General features: G+C 35.6%; 1 protein-coding gene across 5 annotated transcripts in view; it reads right to left on the minus strand.

Moving 5' to 3' along the window:
• The window catches only part of FAM227B (family with sequence similarity 227 member B), a 248,255-nt gene that overhangs the window by 33,601 nt on the left and 196,631 nt on the right, over positions 1-18,023 (minus strand). For all 5 annotated transcript variants that reach the window (XM_060096808.1, XM_060096811.1, XM_060096810.1 and 2 more), the window contains one exon: positions 10,648-10,745. In XM_060096808.1, coding sequence (XP_059952791.1) covers positions 10,648-10,745 — 98 coding nt within the window. The remainder of the gene's footprint in view (positions 1-10,647; positions 10,746-18,023) is intronic.

The raw sequence follows: 18,023 nt of genomic DNA on the forward strand, positions 1-18,023 counted from the left end.
GCACATGTGGGTGACCCTCCTTTCAGATCCCTTGGAAAATGGTACTGGATCCCACAACTCCCACAAGGGCATTTTTGTCTGTGGATGTACGCCAAATTGTTGTCATTGAGGGGCGACATGATGTCTTATTCAGCCACGATGCTGATGTCACTCCTGTCCCTGTGTTAAAAAATGGGGGGCCATGCATACTTTTTTCTGTCCCTGTGTTTAACAACACTGAGAATAAGAAAAAATAACCTTCAACTTGCCCAGAAAATGCTTTTTCCTGAAAGATAAGACTTTGAACCAGCTAAAATAGCTTGCACATCAAAGCTTACTTCAAGACCCTTGCTTCACTGGGCCCACTAGTCCAAAATTATAATATTAAACTCTGCCCAATCCCAAGCAGTTTCTCACCTTGCACAACCTGCCTCAAAATCATCCAACTTAGGTTCTAAAACCCTACAAATGTCATTCCTGAATTTATCCATTTTGAGACACTACTAAAGCTCTGTTAAATTGTTGTTCTCTTTTACTACAATAAGTCTATTAAACTTAGCTTTTCTTGGTCAACAGGTTATTCTGGTGGTCCTTTAGGGGAACTGACAATTGTGAATGGGAAAAATGGTGCCTATGCATTCTTTTTCTTACTGTAGCCTCAGAAGAACATGGTTCTACAGTGACCTGACAAAATGAGAAGGTTGTCATTTCAGTGAAAATTTGAGCTATTTACCAATATTTACCAATTCAACCACCAATGGTGTGGAAAGTCAAATTCCTCCAACAGAATCACAAATCTCAGGATTCAAAAGGACTTGAAACTTATATAGCCCAATCCGTCTGCTTGATACACATGGAGAATATAGGCTCAAATCTGGGCTCAAATTAAATTTTTTCCCTATACTGCTGAAGGGGCCTCTTCCATGCAACTAAGGTTTTTAGGTTTCCTCTCTACTTCCTCATCTCCCTTCTTATTCTCCTCTGCTCCCCAGCCTGTTTTTCCTCTTTGCAGACAACTAGAGGAAATATCAGTCCTCCCTCGTGTTTTGGTAGAGGGATTCTGTGTTGCCACAGGGTTTTTAGGGCTGGGTGTTTTCAACAAAAAGTATTTTAAAAAGACCTCCCACTCCAGGAAGCTAACATCTGGTTTCTATTATCTGAAAGGTCTCATTAACAGATGATATTATAATGTCCATATCCCCATTTTTGAAGCTGAGGAAAGTGAGGGTTAGATTTTGGGGGTACAATCTCATAAATAATGGAACAAACTTTCTGGCAGTGTAGGCTTTCCTATTCATTTCATCCTGAGAGTTTTAGGATTGAGGGAAAAAAGTATTTTATCCTGTCTTTACTGGAAAAAACACTAGATAAAATGGTTCTGGATTAGAAGATTTTTTCAGACATCTGTCTTTTAGCTAAGGTATCCTTTTAAAAGTCTGATTACCAAATCCTTAGTATATGTTAATTAACTTGAAATTAACTTGAAATGTAACTGACTTGAAATGAAAAATACCATTCATAGTAACTTTTAGTAACAACTCACAAGTTGTTATTCACATATTAGTGAGAAAAAAATCTATATATGCATGTGTGACAAAGATTATTGGAAATCTTTTTATAAATAAAAGTGAAAGGAAGTTGCACATGGCTCTAAAGAGTTTCCCACTAGATTCTGTGTGAAGACAGAGTGTTATACAGAGCTGGTGACCTTATATGAGTCTCAGGGTTTCTTTCTTTTCCTTTTTTCCCCATTGACTATTTGCTTCTCCCACATCACAGATAATTCACAACAGATGGTTTCTTCGTATAGCTTTTATTTTTATGCTGGGATAAATGTTGATATATCCCATATTATTTTTAATTGTAGAGTTGAATTATCTGACTCTGGACAGTTTTTACATGTTAAAAAGCCTGTATATATGTGTGATGGTGGGAGCATGTGTTTACAGTAACACAATAGCCTCATTGTGACACTGCCTTAAGTTCAGATTTTTCCCAAACGGCAAAAAAAATGTGAACGAACATTCTAAACTCAAGTTAGAAATACAGATACAGCCTATAAACTTTACTTTTTAATGAGACCCAACATTTTGTTCCTGAGTCTTCCTTTTTTTTTTAAATAAACAATTTGTGAAACATGTAAAATAATTATTAGACTTTTGGGTATTTGGTAGTTTACTCTCAATACATAAAGGAGTTGAGGTAGTTTACAAAAATGCAGGCAATGTAAGATGGGAAAATTAGGAGCTCCAAATATATTTTGCACAAGATTCTTCCCAGTTTAAAAACACACTACACATTCAGCCTGGGTCCTAAGTCAGTTTTTCTTTTTAGTTTTACTCATAACTCTAGTATAAGTAACCAAGTTTTTAAAAAAGAAATTCAAAGACTATTCATTAAAAAATTCAAATTTTCTACTAATGATTTAATGTACATTATCTAGTTTAAAAGTTCATTATTTTCCTTATAAGTGTACGTTAAAAGTCCTGTCAGGGCTTCCCTGGTGGCGCAGTGGTTGAGAGTCTGCCTGCCGATGTAGGGGACGGGGGTTCTTGCCTCGGTCCGGGAAAATCCCACATGCTGCGGAGTGGCTGGGCCCGTGAGCCATGGCTGCTGAGCCTGCACGTCCAGAGCCTGTGCTCCGCAACGGGAGAGGCCACAACAGTGAGAGGTCCGCGTACCGCAAAAAAAAAAAAAAAAAAGTCGAGCAGGACTGATGTCAGTCTTTTTGTAGCTGAATCTCAGAAGTGACGTTTCATTATGTTTGCCATATCCTATTTGTTAGAAGCAAGTCATAGGTTCAGCCCGTACCCAGTGGGAGGCAATTACACAAAGGCATGAACCAGAAGGCAGGGATCACTGGGGACCATTTTAGAGTCTGCCAACCCCAGATATGATGAATTATATTTGTCTTTTTTGTTATTTAACTCCTCCACTTTCTCTACTTTCTCCTACTCCTTCACTCTGCATAGATGCATTAGCCAGAAAGTGTTATTTTTCCACTTCAGGAAAGCCAGAGGACTCCAGCAAGCCCTGAGAAAAACTAATAAAAATGTTCTATATTCTGAATAGCTTCAATGTAAAATTTCAGTGAGAAAGAGATAAATTCAGTGATCATACAGTCATCATAATTATGGGAACTCTGGACACAAATTTCATTAGCAGCTATCAAGTTCTTGGAATTAACACAACATTGTAAATCAACTATACTTCAATAAAAAATAAATTTAAAAAAAGAAAAAATACTTTAGAAAAAAGGTCTTGGAGAAAACATTACTGGGCTCTGCCACCAACCACTAGTATCATGCTCAAGGAGAATTCTAGCCTGGATCGATCGTCATGTCAGAAAAGTATGCATGGCTCAGGGAATGGTAGACTCTGTTGCCAGCTCTGTTGCATGAATCACCTGGGTAAGCTACTTACCCTCTGTGAGTTTTGTTCCCTCATCTGTAAAGTGTCTGTGATGGGTGCCTGCTCTGTCCACTGTCCCAGGAGTCTTGTCATTTCTTGCAATGATACATAGGAAGATTCAATAAATGTTTTGAAAAACTGTAAAGGGCTGATGAATGTGAGGCATCATTATCACTTTGTTCATCATTAGATCTAGGAATAGTTTTTCTTATCAGCGGGCATTACATTTTACAAGCTCAGAAAGCATCATGGAAAGCCCCATTACTTTCTGTCTTTCTTTTTTAAAATTTATTTTATTGAAGTGTAGTTGATTTACAATGTTGTGTTAATTTGTGCTGCACAGCAAAGTGATTCAGTTATACATATATACACATTATTTTCATATTCTTTTCCATTATGGTTTAATCACAGCATATTGAATATAGTTCCCTGTGCTATACAGTAGCACCTTGTTGTTTATCCATACTATATATAATATATAGTTTACATCTACTAATCCCAAACTCCCAATCCATCCCTCCCTCCAGCACCACCCCCCGCCCCCACACCCCCAGCAACCACAAGTCTGTTCTCTATGTCTGTGAGTCTGTTCCTGTTTCATAGATAAGTTCACTTGTGTTCTATTTTAGATTCCACCTATAAGTGATATCATATGGTATTTGTCTTTCTCTTTCTTCTTACTTCACTTAGTATGATAATCTCTAGGTCCATCTAACTTGCTGCAAATGGCATTATTTCATTCTTTTTATGGCTGAGTAGCATTCCATTATATATATGTACCACATCTTCTTTATCTATTCATCTGTCGATGGACACCTAGGTTGTTTCCACATCTTGGCTATTGTGAATAGTGTTGCTATGAACATAATAGTGCATTTATCTTTTTGAATTATAGTTTTGTCCAGACCTATTACTTTCTAAATGGTGATTTCTTTCTGATCTTTATGGAATGAAATACTCTCCTAAAAGATTTCATGCTCTAGATATCCATTTCCTCCTTTCCCCACCCCCACATATACTCATACTCTTCCCACATTCTCAGTGAACTGGTGTTATGAATCTTTGTATTGTTGTTGGACAAATCCATGCCCATCAGAAATATAAACACAAAGACTGATATTTTTATAATCACAATAAAAATTAGTTAAAAATAAAAGTAATCTATTATGAATGGTTTTCATACCTTTCAGATTTCACTTCTAGACATCTAAAAATTTTGTATTTAACCATTTGTTTGAATAATCCAAGGTTGATGAGAATCCTTAAGTTACAAGTCTCAGAACAGACTGATTTACCTCTGTAGTTTCCTTTCTCCTTGTGTTCCAGAGCCATCCAAGTTAATTCCATGTGCCTGTGGTCAGTGAGACTCTGGAGGTTGTCTTGACTGAAATATGGGAGAAGAAGTGTCCTGGGAAGAATTTTGAGAATCTGCTAGGGCAGTGTTCTCCACACTTCCTGGATCATGTACCCCATGAGTAAAAGCTATGTGAGCACACTCCCTCATAGATATAATTTTAAATTTATAAATTATATACATATCAATCTGTATTTGTATATTATGCATATTATAAAAGATATGCAGTCTATGGATAGAAAACAGTGAGATGAAATAAAATATTTAAAAAATAAAATTTAACACTATATTTATTTTTGGTACACCAAACCTTTTATCCTCAAATTATAGAGATTTATATTGATGTCTAGACAGTTGGTTTATAAATGCCTTACAAATTAAACTGGCATCATACTATCATTTACTAATATTGAAAAGTGTAACATACACTTAGGGCTAGGTTCACTGTTTATAATAATGACGTATGTCCATATTTCAATTGATATTTTTGAAAAAAAAATTTTTTTGGCCTATATCTTGGCAGAACTGATTGGATCACCACTAATTTTGTCTCTTAGTGTAGCTGAAAAAGAGCTCCTTCAAGGAATAGAGGAAATATCATTCTGTGTTTTTTTAAAAAAATTATTCTTGCATTATAAATATTATCATCAATCCAAAGTTTCTTTTCAGGAAACTATTTCTTTTTTCCTTTTTTTTTTTTTTTTTTTTTTTTTTTTTGTGGTACGCGGGCCTCTCACTGTTGTGGCCTCTCCCGTTGCAGAGTACAGGCTCCGGACGCGCAGGCTCAGCAGCCATGGCTCACGGGCCCAGCCTCTCCGCGGCATGTGGGATCTTCCCAGACCGGGGCACGAACCCGTGTCCCCTGCATTGGCAGGCGGACTCTCAACCACTGCGCCACCAGGGAAGCCCCTCTTTTTTCCTTTTAAAAAAAATTTTTATTGAAATATAGTTGGTTTACAATATTGTGTTAGTTTTAGGTGTACAGCAAAATGATTCAGATACAAACACACACACACATGCACACAAACACACACATATGTATTCTTTTTTAGATTCTTTTCCATTATAGGTTATTACAAAATATTGAGTATAGTTCCCTGTGCAATACAGTAGGTCCTTGTTGTTTGCTATTTTATATATAGAAGTGTGTATATGTTAATCCCAAACTCCTAGTTCATGACCCCCCACTTTTCTCCTTTGGTAACCATAAGTTTGTATTCTATGTCTGTGAGTCTATTTCTGTTGTGTAAATAAGTTCATTTGTATCATTTTTCAGATTCCACAGGTAAGTGATATCATACGATATTTGTCTTTCTCTGTCTGGCTTACTACCCTTAGTATGATAATCTCTAGGTTCATTCATGTTGTTGCAAATGGCATTATTTCATTCTTTGTTGTGGCTGAGTAGTATTCCATTGTGTATGTATACCACATCGTTTTTTGTTTTTTTGTTTTTGAACAACAAATGCTTTTTATTTTTTAATTATTTAAATTAATTTTTATTGGAGTATAGTTGATTTACAATGTTGTGTTAGTTTCTGCTCCACAGCAAAGTGAATCAGTTATACATATACAGATACCCACTCTCTTTTAGATTCTTTTCCCATATAGGTCATTACAAAGTATAGAGTAGAGTTCCCTGTGCTATACAGTAGGTTCTTATCAGTTATCTATTTTATATATAGTAGTGTGTATATGTCAATCCCAATCTCCCAAGTTATCCCACCCCCCTTTTCCCCTTTTCTTTTCTACATCTGTGACTCTATTTCTGTTTTGTAAAAAAGTTCATTTGTACCATTTTTTTAGATTCCACATATAAGAAATATCATATGATATGATATTTGTCTTTCTCTGTCTGACTTATTTCACTCAATACGACAATCTCTAGATCCATCCATGTGGCTGCAAATGGCATTATTTTGTTCTTTTTTATGGCTGAGTAATATTTCTTTTCAGAAAACTTTTAAAGCTATTGGTCCACTAGTAAGTGTCAATTTAGTTAAACCAAATGATATAATCTATAAATCTGCTTAACCACCCAAAGAAAGCAGCAATATGTTGTGAAACTCAGACAACACAAGAGCAAACATGCTCTACTCAACAGAGTAGAGTGCAGACTGAAATATCAACTGAGTGAGGGTACCTGTCTACTAAGTATTAGTAAAGTGCAACTTCTTCATTTTTAAAGATAGAAATATATATATACATATTTTCCACCCGGAGCTGTGTATACCCCGGTTTGTACTGGATCTCTTGGGGTTCATCCAAGTCCCTAGTGAGACCTGGGCCAGGATGGGTTATGCAGAGGGGGCACTAGAATGTAAACAGATACCCCTGCTCCAACCAAAGGGTTCCAATTTCATTTATATTATATTTTATACATTAAGCTTTCTAATAAATTTTCATTAGAACAAATGATTACATAGCTAAGGCACATTTGAAACTTTCTTCTGGAGAAACCTAGAAGTCCATGACCCACAGTTCTGACAAATGTTTGAAACTGAACACTGAACAGTAAAGTTGTAAAAATAGTCTTTTACTAAAGAGCTAAATATACTGGTTTTTTAAGTTCCTGGGTTTTATGTTTGTTTTATTTTTCTTACATGTAAAATCACAGCCTTAGAACTAAAAGAGAAAATACTTTTAGCCAAACATGCTATGAAAAGTTTTGAATGTAATTAAATGCTAAGTAAAGTATTAGTTACAAAATGCATTAAAATTTTTTTCTTAACTGAGACATTAAAAACAGTTAAAAGTTTTGAATATTTTGGAAGCATCATATTAAAGCAAAGCTTAAAAAAGGATATGGTTCTTTCAATATTTCAGTGAGTTTAATCTTGACTTGTCTAGGGGCTTTGGAAATACCAGCTAGCTCATGCATCTTAAGATAATATAAAATCAGTGGACTCTGACCTCCAAAATTGAAGAGAACACGGTTAAACTCTGGGCCACTACTGCTATAATGGGATTGTAAGGGGTAGGGAAAAAAATGAATCAATTATTACTTTTGTGTATTTTTAAAGAACTGTAAATAAAATATAACTGCATTATAACCATAAATACAATTATTATCTGGTATATTAAAACAAATAAAGGGAAATTCTGCAAGGCATCTTAATTAAAGTAATTTACTAAAGTATGAGACTATGAGTATGTGCAGTAAGGCTCTGCTAGTCTTTTAGCATGAAGACAGGCCAATAGAGATCATTCTATCTGAAGAACAGAAAGAGAAAAGAATGAGCAGAGCCCCAGAAAAAGGGGCAGGAAAAAATATGAAGAAATAATGACTGAAACTTTCCGAGTTTTATGAAAAACACATCCAAGAAGCTTAACTCCAAGTAGGATAAATTCACATCTAGATGCGTCATAGTCAAAGTGTTGAAAGACGAAGACAAAAAGAAAAATCTCAAAAGCAGCAAGAGAAAAACAACATATAAGAGAACCCCAATAAGGTTAACAAGGTGACTTCTCATCAGAACAAAGAGGCTAGAAGCCCATCACAGTGCTGATGAAAAAAACTTTGACCACGAATTCTGTATCAAGGAAACAATCACCATAATTATAATTGCTCCAATATTCCACTATTGACTTCTTGTGGGATGCAAGTATAGCAACTACTCATATGTTAAGTCTCTCCTCAATTTTTTTTTTTTTTTTTTTTTTTTTTTTTTTTTGCGGTACATGGGCCTCTCACTGCTGTGGCCTCTCCCATTGTGGAGCACAAGCTCTGGACACGCAGGCTCAGCAGCCATGGCTCACGGGCCCAGCCGCTCCGCGGCACGTGGGATCTTCGCGTACCGGGGCACGAACCCGTGTCCCCTGCATCGGCAGGCGGACTCTCAACCACTGCGCCACCAAGGAAGCCCTCTCCTCAGTTTTTATAATGCCTAGATGAGAGATTTGTTGTTGACTCCACTTCTTGTGGAGAAGTAAGATTTTATTCTCATTCGTTTTTACTGATATGTAAAATTCTCTTGTGTTTTGTTTGTTTATGGTCAATTTTTCATTGTATTCATTCATAGCTGCTCCAAAATTATTTCAAATAATGGTAATATTGTAATCAAAAGCAGTTCTTTGATGGTGAAAACTTGATGTCAATATCAGCTGTTTTTTCTGTGATGTAAATCATTTACTTCACCATAGTCTCCCATGACAATTCACATCAGGTTATACCTAGCCTGATCTTAAAACTTGCATGCAAAACCGCACCAAGCATTTTCCTGGCTTTTGCCTGGTGTATTCAGTAAGATAGAAATTCTATCTTACTGAAGTTTTAGAAACAGACATTCCTGTTCTTTTTCTGCAGTTACCAGTTTTTAAACTAAGAAAACCACAGTACACAGATCCTTCTTCCTCTATGAGAAACTATGATTTTTTTTTTTTAAGCATAGTTCAATCAGGCAAGAGCAGATTGAAAGCAGGGCTCCAGAATGAATGTAATACACAATTATTGTCTAATCAGCACAGAGTAGATTCCACATGTTTAAACCGCCCATGAATACAGTAGATTTGGGGGTCAACAACATTCTACTTTTGACATATACAGAGCCTACTGTTAAAAGTGATTCCCAAATCTTTTCAGAGGCCTCCAAGGCAAGGCTTTATTAACCTATACTTATGCAGTTGTAATTTTGGACCTCTATACTTTTTCCACAGTAACAGTTTATCTTCTAAGATCAGGCCTGTTACCCCTGCCTGTTGTAAACTTTTGGTCATCCAATATATTCATAATTCTTCCAGGTTTTATGACTTCTACATGGCTAATGAAAAATGGCAACCATATTTTTATCAAAGTTGTTGATAAAATATTGTGCATGAGACAGGGCCAATGATGCAGCAATACAGTGTACTACCAAAGACATATCTGCAATTTGCTTTCTATCTTTTAATAGTGATATCTGAAAAAAGTTATTGTCAGTTACAAATCCATCTGTCCATATTTCTTCAACTTGTAAACAAACTATAAAAGACCATTTTTAGTGCTTGCTGAAGATCAGATATACAATTTCTATTACATTTCCTTGATTTCTAAATTTAGCAATCAAGGAAATGTAATAGAATGCACTCCGCTGCCTCCCGCCCCCTGCAGCCAAGATGGTGCAATATTGCCATCTACCCCAGATGGACTCCTAGAGTCGCCAATTTCTATCCTAAGTACGGACATCCTTGGCAACACTGTGAAGGTTGGAAGAAATTCTATATACTGGATTATTAAAGACCAGGAAATATATGAATACTGACTTTCAGAAAGTGGTTTTTGTATAGGCATAATTTAAAATTTAAAATAACAGTCAGACTTGACTAGATAATTCAGACAAAATTTTAACAAAAAAGACTGGAACAGATTAAAAACCCAATTGGCTAACAAGTTAAGAGATCAAATTCAGAAGTTCAAGCCAATGGTCTCATCAAATCTTCGCTAAAGCAACACAAGGTGGCAAATCCATAGGATCTCTGTTTGGGAGGCACCTTCAAAAATGTGGAGAAAGCAGTATTCAAGACTTAAGATCAACAGTATCTACATATGGTCATTTATTCCAGGACCATGGTTTAAGAGGTAGGGACAGGTCAACCACTGTTGAAAGTGCCATTGAAGTTTTCTCTGCACTTTGATGCTTACTGAGATCAGAGCCATGTCTGTATGTCAACGCAAGGAGAAGCAGTGCCAGAAGTATGAGGAAAAGATAAATGCTATTCGTTTTCCTTAGAGATGAGGATAGTTTCAGAAATAAATATGACTTTAATATTAAGATTAACCTCTCCAATAAATCTCTTCTGATTATTAATTTTTTTCTAAAATATATATCAAGAGTGTAATAACCAACATCGTCCATGTGAAACTGTTCAATTAATTATACTGGAAATTAAAGAAGGACATTTTTAATAATTATTATACTCCAAACCTTTGTTGGTAGTCCTGATAATCTTGATTCTTCCTTGGATGCGGGCATTGTATATCCTTCTGGGTTCTTTAAAATTTTTGTCATATTGAAGTCTATATCTAAAACAGAAGATAAAATATTTTCTTAAATTCTTTCTTTCTTCACAAAAGGCATGATACCCCTTCTTTTTCCTAGCAATGCACCTTAAACATGCAGAGAGGTAAAAATGTATGAGAGAAGGTTAGGATACTGTTATAGCTTGCCCCAGTCAGAGGAAATGAATATTCCACCTCATTTTACCTAACAGGGCTTTAGAGTTTTCAAATTCATTCATGTACACTATTTCACATCATCCTCACAAACCATTTTATGAGCTAAGTAACATTTCCCACAATTTATAGATTAGAAAACTAAAGTTAAGGAAACTCTATGACTTTTTCTAAGAGTAAGTCTTGCTCTAAGGTGATAGTTGTTCACATCTATGAATCTAATAAAAACCACTGAATTGTACTCTAAATGGGTGAATTGTATGGTATATGAACTATATCAATAAAGCTGTAATTAAAAAAAACCAAACAGTACAGGAAGAGGATGCAGACCTAGGTCTTTTGCTTCTGATTTCAGAGCTCTTTCCATGACCTCTAGTTAAATGCAATAGAAGGCTTAGGTCTCTGCATGCTAGAGTCTACCTTTTCCATATACTGAAACATACCCAGATAAGGAAAGACTTGGTAATTTTTCATTGCAGCCAGTGTAAATATGCATGAGGGTAGACAGGGAGTCTTGTCTTAAAGGAGAACTATAATGATTTAATCAGCCATGTCAGTCAGCCTAAAAGCATATGCTAATTATTAAGGATATCTTAATATAGAGCAGAGAAAACAGGTGATCTGAGAAGTTTGTACTAGATTCTGGCACAGACAATTATTACCAGTTACCAGGTAGACAAATCAGATCTACAGATTGTGATGCTGATGACAAACCTAGAAGAGTTGAAGAAAGTCACTTGAATTGATTTTTGACATTACCCATTAAAAGATATTAGATACTACCTTGAAATACTGGAGGCAAGTAGGCATTTATCTCTGACAGAGATTAAAGAACTAGTTAGCAAGGAACCTGTATTTTAAAATTTTGAGTGGAACCAAAGTTAGATTAAGTTGGGAGTTAGAATGGGCAAGAAAGGTAATGAACCATATAATTTTTCTACTTTAAAACTTGCTCAAAAGCATACAACCCATTATGGAGAAGAATCTGACAGTATCTACCAATAATACAGACACTTTTCTTTGACTCAGCAATCCCTCTCCTGAGAATATATTCTACACAATCTCCTACATAAGCACAAAAAATATATGTACAGGTTTAATGATTATAGCATAATATGTAAAATTTAGAGATTATAAACAACCTGTGCATTTAGCAGTCAGGTACTTGTTGAAAAAACTATGGCACTCCTATTTGATGGAATACTATAAGCTGTAAAAAATAAATGAGCAAGATCTCCATACAGATGTGAAGATATCTACAGGTCATATCATAAAGTGAGGAAAGCAAGTTGCAGAACAGTGAAGAGAGTATATTACTTGATTGAATGTATACAATATATAAAATATACTACTCAGTGTAAATGGGAAAGAATGTATACAATGTATACAATATACTACATTCAGTGTAAAAGGGAAAGAATAAGAATAAGGCACACATCATTCATTGCATTACACAGAGCTTCTCTAGGGAGAGCAGGTTAATTGAGCTGTTCAGAAGTATTCACCTTTTCATCCTTTCAAGGCTCATGGTAGGACTAAATATCTACCCTCTTTGAAGATAATTATGGAATTTGCAGCTTGCTCTGGGCAATGAAGTAATGCATTAGACTACAACTATATATGTAATCTCCAGTGACCCACGTTCCAGTTGAGTCTAAACTTCCTTATTTGTTTAAGTGAGGTCTTTAAGACATTTTTTAGTTTGTTCAAATTATGTTTCTTATTTTAAATTATATGAATTAAGGTATGAAAGGATAGATTAATCTATCTCCATAAAGTGGGAAAAAGATGTGATTTCTTAAACCTAAATCTATTTTCCATTTATTCATTTATTCATGCATTGCTTCAAGATATATTTTTTGCAGACTGTGAAAAAACACTACAAATTTCAAGAGAGGTTGAAAGGATACAGTGGCTGACTTTAGTAACCAATTATAATCAGATAGGTTGATAAAACATATGTAGGTAATACTTGTGAACAATCTAACATCTATTGAAAAGTTAATACAAGATAAAGACGCCAATAGATTGTATCAGAAATAAAACTTTAAGGATGAAACCGAGACTGTTTGTGGGATGAGGTAATCAGAGAAGGCTCACTTAAAAACTGATCAGATTTGCAAGAGTTCAGACATCGAAAAAGAGTTCAGGCCAATGGAGTATACAGAGGGGTGACGTTGGGTAACAAGGCATTTGAGAAGGACCTTGAGAAGACCACCCTGGTTGCAGGAAAGGGTTACCTTAGGGAATGTTTTAAGAATACGAAGAAGAAAAAGAACAAAAGAGATTAAGATGAAGTGGCTATGCTAGTGTAAGCAGATCTTTACTATGTGTCTGTCAGGAAGTAATACATTGAACTCAAAACTTTGAGGATGACTGAAATAACTGATGGGTAATTATGAGTTCATTTAAATATTGTAGTTGCTTAACAAATGATGTGAGTGATGTGGTTTTACCCCTTAAGTCATAAATGTGTTAATGAACCTAATTATTTCAAATTATCATAAATTTCATAAATGAACCAGGAATGAACCAACCAACACTACCAGTATGAAAATCATAGAGAAAAGAAAAGCCAAGGAATGCATTGTTACCTGTTACCATAAAGGAATAAAGCACAGTACTGTCAGTTAAAAATTCAACACATTGAAATAATAAAATCAAAGTGGTAAAGAATTCACACTTTGGTGAGGTCAGTGTTATGTATGACATATGAAATGCATATGCTTCTTTCAAAATGTGGGTGGAGAGGTCAAATGTAGCAGGGAGAAAACTTTTGCAAGAGCTCATTGTGTTTTCCTCTTAGTGTACATGTTAAATGAAGGGTGCTGTGGTTCACCCATATCATTTCCTCTTTGTTTGGAGCCACTGTGCTCTAATGGGAAAAATGCTAGCAGAAGTACTAGTGACGCAGTGTCAGTTCCCCACCCTTTCACCAAAATCTTTCCATCAGAATAGTTACTGTAAGTTAGACTTCTGTACTAAACAAAGAAACTAGCATTTTATTCCATAATTGAAAAAAAAAAAGTTCTAGGCTCTCAAACCTCTTCCATGGGTGGATTCTCAATATTCACCACTAACAATATACCTTAAAGTAAGTTCGTATTGCAAGATCAAATTTGCAAAATTTAGTTCTGCTTTTAATTAAACCCAGATTTCTATGTGAATGAGAAATTAATGGTTAAAATGAATGATTAGAATAAGAACTGGCTCTTCTAAGGCTGGTAATCCCCAATTCTTTGTTCTGCTACCACTAAGCTCCTATCCTGACTGCTGAGACTAACTGAATCCAAACTTAATCAAATCAATCATACCAAAAGAAGGGACACTATCAGAAATTTCATTTTAAGACCACAAAACACGAATAGAACTTATGGAAGGTTTGAATTAGTACCTTGGGAAGACCTGTCATTCTTAATAAAATTTTCTTAGAGAGAAAGACTGAGTGCTACTACAATATGGTCTAAGAACGAACTGTATTTTGAAGTAATTGGTACCACTATATTACAGTGGAAAGTCCATGGGAAAGAACAGAATGGCCTACATAGCAGTGTTCTTCAAATATTGAAGGAAATAAGAAACACCTGGGAATCTTTTACAAATGCAAATTTTGATTTGTTATTAGGTCTGGGGCCTAATAACATCACAGATGTTGGTGATGCTACACCATTATCATGGATTTGCCTTTTGAGTAATAAGGTGGTAGGTAACATAGTGCTGCAACAATTACTAATTATGTGACTTTGAACCTGTGTTCTCAGCTGTAAAATGGTACCATGAACACCAATCTCAGAGGCATCACTAGAGTTGTAAGTGAAATTATGTTTGTGAAGTGCTTGGCAAAGTTCACGTTAAAAAGGAGCACAGAAGGGAGAGCAGAGGATATGGGAAATTATGTTGGTATTTGGGTAGATGTAGTGGTGGGAGTTTGTGGAAGTTCTCATTGCCTTAATTATCTCATTGAGATAAGAAGCAAAATCACTATCTGAGATTGAGGATAGGGGATGTAGTGTTGGAGATATGAAGAGAAAAAAGGTGGAAATAGTTGTCTTCATGAGTGGTAGAAATAAAGGACTAGGGAAAACTGTTTGCCTGACAGAAGGTCAATTTGAGTTATGTACTTATGAACTAAAAATGAGACAAGTTAGCATGGTTGAATGCTTTCTCTATGTATGTTTAGCTGAACACTTTCAGATGTGGGAAAGGTGGAGAATTATTTTTAATTATTTTAATTACTTTTAATTAGTTACTTGGCAAATTGTAAAAGGAGTTGAAGATGAATGCAAAGAAGTAACTATAACTATTGACCACAGTATTTCGTTAGGTAAGAAGGGAAGAAAGGACATCAGTGGGGTGAGGGACAGTGGAAAGGTTAATAGGACCTAAATATTGTTGATATTTCATTTTTGACTTAGCATGTGGAAAATTTTTGGAAATGTTCCACATGTACCTACACTTGAATGTAAAGTCTTGATTTGTTGCATGCACCCTCTGCCTCTCTCTCTCTCTCTCTCACATACACACACACACACGTCATAATCACTAATGTTTTCCTGATATTATCTGCTAATTGTTTTTGCCAGATTTAGCTATTATTATCTAAGAAGGGAGGATTAAAATATTGTGGATTTTAAGTGAAAAACTGTGAGTTTGTCCTTGAGATCGTCTGAACATTTTTGCTTTATATATTTCTAGGCAAAGTTTTTGGTACATATATCTTCAGACTTATTACACCTTCTGTTGGATGGTTTATCAGTAGGTAGTCTATTCCTTTTAATGCTTTATTCCTTTAATTTGTCTGATATGAATATTACTATATCCGCTTTCTTTTAGTGAATATCTTCTTCCATTATTAACTTTTTCCAGTGTTTCATTTTTAACTTTTCTAGGAGGTTTTGTTTTGGGTATTTCTTTTTTTGTGTGTGTGAGAAGAATAAAGATGCTTTTAAAATAATCTACGTGAGGCTTTTGCTCTGAGTAGGATGTAGTAGGTCTTACAGGCCAATGTTTCCACTTTAATAACTAGAAAAAACTGGGTAAATTACAAAATTGTATTCTTTATTACAAAAATGATATTTTTAAGGATATTGGAAACAATGGGAACAAGTGAAAATTCCATAGAGGGAAGAGCCCTTCCTTTGTGAGATGACAATCTCCATTTATCTTCATCCCTTGAAAGTATTTACTGATTTGGGGTACTACTGAGAATCAGGCTTGGCATAGGCAAAATTACTCTACTAGAGAAGACATGAACCATCAGAACTTTAACAGTCACATAGGCTGGTGTAAAATCAAGACAAGCCCCATGTACATGGCAGCCAATTTTTACTGTGGGATATTTATAGAGTTCTGCGGTGGTATGGAAGGCTGGGGTAGGGCTGGGCCAGAAACTTCTAAAAGGCTGTACAAAGTCTCTTATAGTTCTTAAACAGTGACTAGGAGACAACATCTCACAAATACCTGGCTGGTCTTCCCCTCAGGACAATATGCCAGATTTTGATGATGTGTGTTATTGGAGGTTAAAGAGTTAACCTCAAAACATTCAAAGCACAGAATTAACTCTCCCTTCCTATTTCATGGCTGAGGATATAGAGACTACCTAGGTTCTTAACTAAAAACCCACGATGACCATGCCTGAACTAGAGGTGGGCTAATCTTACCAAAACTGTAATCCAGCTGAGATCCAGTTCAATCACTGATTAAGTCATGGTATTCAGTCCCTCATGATAAATGGAAAAAGGGAGAACCATCTCTGGTGGACAATAATACCATCTAAAGCTCTACAGTTACTTAATACCCAATGCTTAGTGTACAATAAAAGACTGCAAGCCAAGCCAAGTGCATGATAGAAACAGACACACAGATGACCCACAAATTGAGTCAAGAGACAAAGGACTTTAAAATAATATTATAAATATGCTCAAGAAATTAAAAGAAAAGATGAACAAAATAGATAAAAATTTCACCAATAATCAGGATCTGTGAAATGAATAAAGGATGCATTCTGGAACTCATAAATACAATGTCTGGAATTAAAAATTCATTGAATGTTTTTAAGAGAAGACAAGATTAATGAAGTTGAAGGAAGTCCAAAGAAAATATCCAAACCGAAACACACACACACACACACACACACACACACACACACGCATGCAAACAGAATGGAAAAAACAAAACCGTATAAGAGACATGGGAATTCTGAAGGAGAGGACAGCAAGATTGGGGCAGAGCAGCATTTGAAGAGATAATGGTGGAGAATTTCCCCAAACTGATAAAAGAGATCAACTCACAGATTTTTAAAGATTTAGAAAATTCCAAAGAGTACAAATAAAACCACACGTAAGCACATTACACTCAGACTGCTAAAAACTAGAGACGAAGGGAAAAATCTTAAAACAACCAGAGAAAAAAGATACATTATCTTCAAAGGAGAAATGATAAGATTTTATTAACAGAAACAATGGAAACTAAATGAAATTTTTAAATGACAAAAAAAAAACCCAAAATAAAACTCACTGCCAACATAGAAATATGTGATCTGCAAAAATGTGCTAAATGTGAAAGTGAAATAGACATTTTCAGACATAAAAAGGACAGAGCATTCAGTATGTTTGAATTTTTAATATTATTCTTGTTATATCTCAAGTCTCAACACCATTACTTACTAATTGTGAGAAACTGACAAGTTACTTAACCTCTTAAGGTCTTCATTTGTACAACAGGGATAACCATTCTATCAATCTTAAAGCAAACTATGAAGCTTTAGCGTGATAGTGAAAATGCTTAGTAAAACTCCATCTCCACAGAGAGATAGTCATTATTATGATAGCTAGGTTTATAGTCCATTTACTATTTTTGTCCTTATTTGAACATGATGCTCCAGGTGCTGTTCAAGAAGCACATTGAGTGGTTACTTCTTCTTTTTTTTTTTTTTTTGCGGTATGCGGGCCTCTCACTGTTGCGGCCTCCCCCGTTGCGGAGCACAGGCTCCGGACGCGCAGGCTCCGGACGCGCAGGCTCAGCGGCCATGGCTCACGGGCCCAGCCGCTCCGCGGCACATGGGATCCTCCCAGACCGGGGCACGAACCCGTATCCCCTGCATCGGCAGGCGGACTCTCAACCACTTGC

This window comes from Mesoplodon densirostris, chromosome 4 (assembly GCF_025265405.1).
Source record: "Mesoplodon densirostris isolate mMesDen1 chromosome 4, mMesDen1 primary haplotype, whole genome shotgun sequence".
Classification (NCBI taxonomy): Eukaryota; Metazoa; Chordata; class Mammalia; order Artiodactyla; family Ziphiidae; genus Mesoplodon; species Mesoplodon densirostris.